The 9,281-nt window shown below is 42.5% G+C and overlaps 1 protein-coding gene across 1 annotated transcript; it reads right to left on the bottom strand.

The window, feature by feature from the left end:
* Nucleotides 1–3,723: 3,723 nt before the first annotated feature.
* On the bottom strand, nt 3,724–7,672 carry ankrd34c (ankyrin repeat domain 34C). Its single transcript, XM_058075667.1, has 2 exons — nt 7,388–7,672; nt 3,724–6,931 (listed from the first exon to the last, which is right to left on the bottom strand). The coding sequence occupies exon 2, from the start codon at nt 6,875–6,877 to the stop codon at nt 5,297–5,299; it is 1,581 nt and encodes a 526-aa protein (XP_057931650.1). The 5' UTR covers nt 6,878–6,931; nt 7,388–7,672; the 3' UTR covers nt 3,724–5,296.
* Between the last annotated feature and the right edge of the window lie 1,609 nt (nt 7,673–9,281).

Here is a 9,281-nt window from a genome sequence, read left to right as displayed (position 1 = left end):
AGGCACACTGCAATATAGTCCCTGTAGCCCCGCCCCCTTGCCCACTCCGGCGGAACGCGCCGAGTACTACGTCAATCACAAACTAGAAGAGTAGGACTAGCATGGGGCACATTAGGTACAGCGGCATATTCAAATCTTTATTAGCGGTGGGCGATACTGCAAATATGGTTATGGATCCGGTACTTGGAGCCCGTGGCACGAAAGTGGGCTTCAGATATCCATGATAAATGACTGATCTGAGCTCAACCAGCCAAAAACAAGAGCATCTAAGCTTAATTGGTTGCACACAGCCCAAACCAGGATAGATACAAAAATACCCATTTGTTGCTTGTTTTACAAATCAGGGACAACGGTGTACAGTAATATCTATGAACTATTTACTTTATTGGCACATTACAATTCAACCCCAACTTCAGCTTTAAAGGCGTATAAACGTCCGGTTTCCCATTGAGCGCTAAGCCTTCTGGGTAATGACATACACGTCCACGTTAACAAAGACAATTGACATCTCCGAACATGTAGTCGCACTGTGATTATGAATCCGTTTAAATTGTATAGGGGAAATTGAAATTGATCTGTTCATGAGTATTTGTATTTAAATTGGATAGCAGGCTATGTGGAAAACGTAAATTATCTAATAAATGATTGAATGATTTCACAATCATTTATTTACATTTATTTAAATGACTGATGACAAATAGTTGAAATAGTGATAACAATTTGGAGTGGGCATGTGGATTCATTCATGGTTTCCATTTGTGGTGACTGGGATAAAGGATGAGATTAAATTGATATTGGATTTTTCTCCATAAATATTCATGGTAATTTATTGCAGAACATATTTCATTTTCCAATATCCCACTTTGTGCAACCAATCATGGATGAACTGAGCCAGGTTAACCAAGATACCCCGGTTTAATCCCTTAAACAGGTTTGTGCAACGGGCAAACCTGTATATATATATATATATATATGTGTGTGTGTGTGTGTGTGTGTATATATAACCTGTATATGCCTGTATATATCAACAAACTTATTTGTGAACAATTTAACGCTATATAAATACAATGCAAGAGCCTCAAAAACATAATGCCCTAAAAAAGTAACCACCGTGGCTGCAGGCAGGTATCACCAGGAATTCTGTGCCCCGGATAGCTGTTGTCATCACTTCATTATGTATGGCGAAATGTGGAGAATATTTTTGTAACATGAAAAACTGTAAAATAATCAGAGATAGTAATACTGTTAACTTTAATTATACATTACTCTGTTTCCAAAAAGAATGTTACTCTTCAGATCACAAGCATTCATTCATTCATTTATGAGAGCAACATGCACCTGCAGGGTATCCAGTATCCAGAATGAGTAACTGACCCACACTGTGTGGCCGACATGCTAACCATTAGGTCACTGTACAGCTGGACTCATGCTGTGTGTTAAGGACACAACAAGACACACGGCATTACTGTATGTACGCTACCTGTTGAATGTACACAAATTGAGGCAAAATTGTGGCGTACATTTTCAACGTAGACCTGGGTTCGATTCCCCCCTCAGTGTGGAGTTTGCATGTTCTCCCTGTGCGTGCGTGGGTTTTCTCCAGGTACTCCGGTTTCCTCCCACATTCCAAAAACATGTAGGTTAATATGTGACTCCAAATTGTCCATAGGTATGAATGTGAGTGTGAATGGTTGTTTGTCTATATGTGCCCTGTGATTGGCTGGTGAACAGTCCGGGGTGTACCCCGCCTCTCACCCGAAAACAGCTGGGATAGGCTCCAGCACACTCGCGACCCTCGTGAGGATAAGCAGTAGAAAATGAATGAATAAATGAATTTTCAAGAAAAGAAGCTACCCAGGCTGCACAAGCCAAGGTTCCACTGTATCTTTTTTTTTTTTTTAATACCGCTTTAAGTTTAATCAAGGTCAAAACACTGTTCCAACCTTCCAATGCCGAAATGTCTTGGCAAAGAGCTCTCTAATTTTAGCAGGGGAAGTTTGCTTACCATAGTGGGAGTGAGTGTGCACTGTACAGTGCAGAGCTGTCACATGACAGAAGTGGTGTGCCAACAGCCAGGTCACCTCAGACTTGTCATTTAAGAATAGGGCCTTGTAATGAGGTCATTGTGACAAACAACAATATATTCTGCTCAATGATTAGCTTGTGTATGGAGTCAGTCATACAGTACATCAAAGGTAACTTTATATTCCTAGAAATGCATTGCAGGGCAAGATTGTGCGGTCAGACATTATTTGCATAATTCTCTGATATGACCTCTAACCTCTGAGTAGTAAACAGTCTTGACACTGACCTCAGACACTTAACTGAAAGTCTGTCTCGAACATCACCTCATAGGTCAACACTACAAGGTAAAAGCACCTTTACTTTCATTGCTTTCATTGATCCTTACATGTTCCATGGACAGTTCTCCCTATACTGGAATCTTAAAATTCTGTTGTAAAAGTAATTTGTTCATTCAGACAGCTCATCTGCATGCACCTTTTGGGGTTTTAAGTTATGTCTGTAACATTCCATGAAATGTGATACTCATGAATACAATAGTTTCCTATCAGGGAATGCACTATATGCCAATGATGACTGCTTTAGTAGCTGGGTAGTATATGTAGAAGTACTCAAACTCCAGATGTTCGGTTTTACTTTAATTAAAAATAACAAAATGATAATAGAATGAATAAAATATCTTAATACACGGTCTATTTTCACCCCTACCTGGGGACCTATTATGCTTTTACCACTTTTCTGTCCTATAAATGTACAGACAGGGTCCTTCTTGTTAAGAGGGCGAAGCACTGCAACAGCAGAAGTCATGCTTGGCTTGAAACGGTGCAATACACAATAATCACCACTAGATGCCACTATATTACATACAAATCCACACTTCTATCTCCCGGGGCTGGGCGATTTTGGCAAAAATCAAAATCACGATTAATTGAACCTCCAACCTCGATTTCTTTTAATGTAAGATTATCCCACCGTCAACTAGTTATTCTTGAAGTATTTGTATAATTTTCAAACAAGTGAAATGAATATGCACAGATGAACAACTTGGGGTTATTTATTAGGACAATGGAAGTGAAGACACAGAATGAAAACTAGAATGAAAATCTTTTGTGAAAAGAAATTCAATTTGATTTTCCTAAAATAGGATAATAGGAATATGAGAAAACGTATTTATTGCAAGCAATACAATATTGCACTACTTTTTGGTCGATGTTGTGTAACCCCCTTCAAAGCCAAAGTGTGTCCCACTGGCACAGAATTCCTTTTGGGAACAAGCGACTTACTTTTGTATTGTTGACAACAAATGTGCCACAGCTTGAGTCCTCCGCCACGTTTCTGTGTAATTCCGCAGTCAGCACTCCAACTCCTCAGTAAGAAAAGTAGCCATTGGCTGTCGCTCGATGACTCAAATGGCTAATTTGAATATTGTTTGCATATAATTTTGTGACCTCAAAAGTGAGAAAAACAGCTTAATTGTATTACAAATAAACTTAAGCAAAATATTATCTGACCATTAATTATCTTCATGAAAGCAGTGTTTGTTGATGGATAAATAAATAAATCAGGCATTCACAGGAGATAAGACATTTATTTAGAATGTACAACAAACTACTTGCAAAAATACTATGGATTATCTGTCAGGGTTTTTTTTTTTTACTTTAAACAGAAACTTCACAGGGAAGTAACATGGAAGCTGTATGATCTTCACTTTTTGATTGCCATAAGCATGAAATGACATTTTTATCACTAAATATTACATTGTTACAATGACAGTATATGTCCCCCATTTGATCTTTCTTCATATCATCATCATCATCTGTTTTTAAGGCATATTATTCATTCACTGACCACCAATATTGAAATGAAACACATTTTGGTTACATCCATATTGTTAATACATTTTTTTAATAAATCAAATGTATCCCTCCACTCTATTTTATGTCATTAATCTTGAAGGCACTTTGCACAGTTTTGCTACAAACAGTCAAACCTCCAACATCAACGCTACATATCAGCTCATCCAAAGCAAGCCTGTCATTAGTGCTAATTACATAATGCACAAAGTACACTCAAGTGTCCTGTTGGCTACAAATGGACCCGGTATGGTCCCTACAGTATCTCACAAAAGGGAGTCCACCCATCACATAACAGCAACCATTTACTATCGCCTATCAAGGACAATACTCAATACTGTAGACATTAAACTTTGATATACACTATAAGTTTGGATACACTTCCTAATTCTATTAATGGGAAAGTGTGTTCGAACTTTTGACTGGTAGGGTACTTTCGAGTAGTCAGTGTGCAGCTCGCATTGCATTATAGATTTGTTATCCATTGAAAATGAATCAACACACAGCCATAATCGACTAAATAGCTTGTAATACGGGTGAGCACACCTTACAGTGAATATGTCCAAATTGTGTAGAGTTGATATTTAGTGTGAGCGCCATTGTTATCTCGGACTGCATTAATCTTCTTGGAATTCACCACAGCTGCACAGGTTGTGGTTGGAATCATCTTCCACTTGTTCATGATGACATCGCTGGTGGATGTAAGACACCTTCCACTCCTCCACCTTCCTTCCTTCATTCCACTTGGAGATGCTTCACAGGTGCTCAGTTGGGTTGAGTTGTGGAGGAGACATACTTGGCCACTCCTTCAGCTTCCTCATCATGGCACTTGTCATCTTGGACGTGTGTTTGGGCTTATTACCATGTTGGGTAAGTTTTCCAAAGGGAGGGGCTCATGCTCTCATGTTTATATGTTGAAATTCCTGTCTCCTTCAATGAAGTGTAGCTCCCCAGTGCTGGTAGCACTCATGCAGCCCCGGACAATGATGCTACCACCAACATGCTTGACTGTAGGCAAGACACACTTTTATTACCAGCTATTTAGAAGGCTGCGTGTTGAATGATTTTCAGTGGATAGTACATCTCTGCTGCTATACAAACTGTACACTGACTACTCTAAAGTACTATATCCAAGTTTGATTCCTTTAAGAAGATACAATGTAATAAAAAATGTTTGCGGAATGTGAGGGAGGTAGCATGTAGGAGAGATCCTTCTATTACCACAATTTGGCGTTTACATTCAAAAGTGTAATACATTTAAAGCAGACATGGCATCAAAAAAAAAAGAATCCACAAGGTAGGAAGTGAAACAAGAGGACATCTATCCATATTGCTCAGTTTGAAATGGAATCAACATGTACGTAACTGTTGACAATGTTAGTCAGTTAACATAAAATATGCTGCATAAACACCACCAGTCACTAATGAGCCAGCTCCTCAAAGTCAGAAAGCTGCTTCATTTGCTCCACTTGCATAGAATGTCTTCTCACAAGTTTCTTCTTGCACTTTAGTCCGCCTCTCTTTGGTGTGTTTGGTGCTGCCGGTGCTATGGATCGAAACCCGCTGGCCAGAGGCGACGAAGGCTTGCTACTGACGCCAATGTCGGGGATGGGAGGGTTTGGGTTGACGTTTAGAGGGGGCAGGTGGCCTGGCCGAGTGTGGGAGATGTGATCAAGAAGCAAGGTGCCGGATCCTCTCCTCTCCAGGAGGCCCGGAGCACGCCGCCGTGTGGTGCTCGGAGAGGACGTGCTTGCGTTGCTATCTAGTGATTCTCTGGAGCTGGTCAGCATTGCCAAGGGGGAGGTGTTCAGTTTTCGTCGCTCTATCGGGACCTTGGGGGAGTCCAGCATGATGGAGTCGGAATAGAGCTGGGAGTCAGAGTCGTAGTGGTCATTCCCAAGTCGTCTCCTGTGCACAGTGTCTCTGAGACTGGCGTGCCCGCTGTTGCCGCCCTCCTGTTCGGTGGGAACGGTGCTCCGTCGTGCAAGAGGCTGGTGCTGACTCAGAGATCTCTCATAGGTCGGGGGAACTGACAGCGAGGTGGTCAGCTTGCTGGCTTGCTCGCCCATCACCGATGGGAAAACACCATCTTTGCCGTCCACGCTGTTCTGTCGAGACAAAGCTGCCCTCTTGTTTAGCGTCAAGCCGTTCACACCTGCCACCACGTCCTCATCCGAGCTGGCCTTCTTAGTCTCTTCGTGGCTGTTGTTTGCTCGTTCAGCCAGCACAGAGGGCGCAATGAGCCCCCATGGCTCCGACTGCAGGCGCTTCAGCTGAGGTAAACGTGCTCGCTTGTGGCAGGCGGGCCGCCGCGTGGGAGATGTGGGTCCGTTGGCTAGTTTGTTGGCCGAGCAGGAGGTTTTCAACTTGGTCTGGAAGCTGAAAACGGTGTTTTGTTGCTCCTGCTTGAGTGTGGGAGATGCAGTCACATCGATATCAGAAGGCGAGGTGCAATACACCGGAGACGACCTGTCTACCAGCTCCGGAGATGGAGGGACATTCAGGTATTGTTTGGTGGTTTTGGTGCCAGACGCCGACTTGTCTGTGGTAATGATGATCACCTCTTTGCCTTTTGCTTTGCAAGCATCCAGGAGAAGCTTTAGTGTCTGCTTTTCATCCGCGTTGATGGCATAAACAAGCGCAGAAGCGCCACTCCGGTCCTCCAAACTAGGATCAGCACCGTTGCTCAGTAGGTGGTCCACCACCTCATGTCCCGCCTCATGAATACAGGCGTGCATCAAGGCAGTCTTGCCTCCCTTGTCTTGTATGTTAGGGTCGGCCTGGTTGTCCAGCAGATACTTGACCAGCTTGGACTTGCTGACACTCTGCTGGTCACTGTGTGTGGACATGCACACCACCATGAGAGGTGTCTCCCCGCGTTCGTTGCTCTCATTGATGTAAGCACCGCCCTCCAGGAGGAGTCTGGTGAGCCTCAGACGACGCAGCCATACCGCTTTTAGGAGAGAATTCCCGTCTGTGCGCAGCTCCAGGATATCCGCCATCGCTCCACACAATCACAGCTTCTCTTCTATGTTTGGACTTTACAGCTTGCAGCCCTTTGAGGAAGAGCATTACAAGTATTTCAGCTTACTTTTCTAAAAATGCCGGGACATCACCAGCAGGTGGCAGTGTGTTACACCATTGCAATCTTAAGGCTTCATTACATTAATCTTTATTAATTGCAAGTGTACTCTACAGTTGTGGCTTTTAATTGGGGCACCGTGGGAACAATCACTAACATAAAAGTGAACAAAGACAATATCCTGTATAAAATCCTATCAATATGGCAGTTAAAAAGGGTACATAATACAGCTAAGGAGATACTAGCATGAGATGGTTGTAAATAGGGATAACTTGGTCACAAATAGGAGCCCAGTCACAAATATGTCATACCTACATTATCATTTAAGCCTGGAGATTTATTAAATAACAAATAAGTGCTATATGGGAAAAGGAAATTTGCTATTCATTGAATTGAAATGGTAAAATACATATGTGTAAAATGGTCTTACCTGGTCAGAGGACTGTCTTCCCATGCTCAAAGCGGTCTTGCACACGATGGAGAAACCGGTAATTAATGGACGGCTCAAAACAGAAAGTTCACGGCGTATTTTGGCCGATTATTTGTGCGCCATCTACGCGTCCTGTTTGTGTTGGTGCTGGCAGGTAACGCCAAACCTCTTACCGGGACGCACATGAGCGCACCTGGCTTTTGTCCTCAAGACGCGGGGAGGATTGGATTTCTGTGCTGTGCGCACTCAAGGAGCACAACCTGGAGACGCTGCGGGTTATAAATAACTACTTTCTTAGCCTGTTGAATGAAAACGTGCGCGCTCTTGACGTCAGAGAGGACCAAAATAAATGTGCGACTGATGAGAACCTCTGTGCACACGCCTCACATCCACAGGGCACACACACACACACACACAAACTGAAGCAGTGTTGACATGGAAATGAACGTGCGTGCGTTTTATTAAAAAAAGGGGAGGCGATTTGTAAATGAAAGCAGTGGGCATGTAAGCCTACACATGATGGAAATGAGGATGACAAATGATCTATTATTCTGTCGTTAACTCATAATTGTAACGCATTCCCACTATAACATACACAGTTTTCTATAATATTATTGCAACAGTACAATAGCAAATACTATAATAGTACCCACAGTGTGATATAGCCTTGGGCAAAAAATAGTAGTAATATGGTTTATTGCTATGATATGGCTGCACCGCGGTCTAGTGGTTAGCATGCAGACCTCACAGCTAGGAGACCCGAGTTCAATTCCACCCTCGGCCATCTCTGTGTGGAGTTTGCATGTTCTCCCCGTGCATGTGTGGGTTTTCTCCGGGTACTCCGGTTTCCTCCCACATTCCAAAAACATGCTAGGTTAATTGTCGACTCCAAATTGTCCATAGGTATGAATGTGAGTGTGAATGGTTGTTTGTCTATATGTACCCTGTGATTGGCTGGTGACCGGTCCAGGGTGTACCCCGCCTCTCGCCTGAAGACAGCTGGGATAGGCTTCAGCACCCCCGCGACCTCGTGAGGAAAAGCAGTAGAAAATGAATGAATGAATGAATGAATGGTTTATTGCTATTTTCCATATAGGAAATAATGAGAAATGAATCAATATGTTCTAGGATGAAGCTCTTATTATAGTATAAAACAAATAAAATTAAGTCACCACCCTTTGATGTCAGATACATATTGTAAAATAAGTATTGATCAGTATTGTGTGGTGTATGTGTAATAACTGTATGTTAGTGTTAAGGTGCATTTTCTTATTTTCCTGTGCTGCAATAAGTTTAATCGCCTGGTTTTAAGGTCATGTATCTTTGTAATGTGTGGCATGCTTATTCAAGTTTTAATTTTTTTTTTCTTGAGCTTTGACATGATGCCAGCTATAATGATGGTTTGAAGTCCATGTTTTGTTGGACTATTATGCAAATTTTTCATCCCTTTGTATTGAGTTGTGGACTCCTATAGAGCTGCTACACACAATAACAAGCGCAGAAAGCGTTCTAGTTCTTCCAGAATCTGCACCTATTCAAATATATTTCTTTGGATTTTGTGGTTCCTGCGAAAACTGTCTTTTATAATGTATCCATGCCCACGGCCCGCCTCCAGGCACGCCCACTCTGCCTCTTCCATACAATCAAGTAACGTTGGAAATGCGCTGGCGTTCAACAATTTTGTTGGCTAGTCCAGCTGCATACTGGCCTATGTTCACAAAACAGTCCAGTGTTAAATGCCATTGACCGATTAAAATGCATTTCTTTTGCTGGTAGGGAATCAGGAACTCCAACGACTTGTGCCTGATGGTGGCGTCTTTAGGAAGTGTAAATAAATGTGGCATTCCCTTTTGGGGCATTGCTAGCAAGTAAACAGCGGAGCGGCGCTTGAGAG

Source organism: Doryrhamphus excisus, chromosome 6 (genome assembly GCF_030265055.1).
Source record: "Doryrhamphus excisus isolate RoL2022-K1 chromosome 6, RoL_Dexc_1.0, whole genome shotgun sequence".
NCBI classification, from domain to species: Eukaryota; Metazoa; Chordata; class Actinopteri; order Syngnathiformes; family Syngnathidae; genus Doryrhamphus; species Doryrhamphus excisus.
The sequence above is the reverse complement of the archived record's forward strand: the minus strand, read 5'-3'. Positions and strand labels throughout refer to the sequence as shown.

What these genes read in the sequence shown, in the direction of transcription:
- ankrd34c (XM_058075667.1), bottom strand. Translation starts at nt 6,877, where the DNA reads ATGGCGGATATCCTGGAGCTGCGCACAGACGGGAATTCTCTCCTAAAA.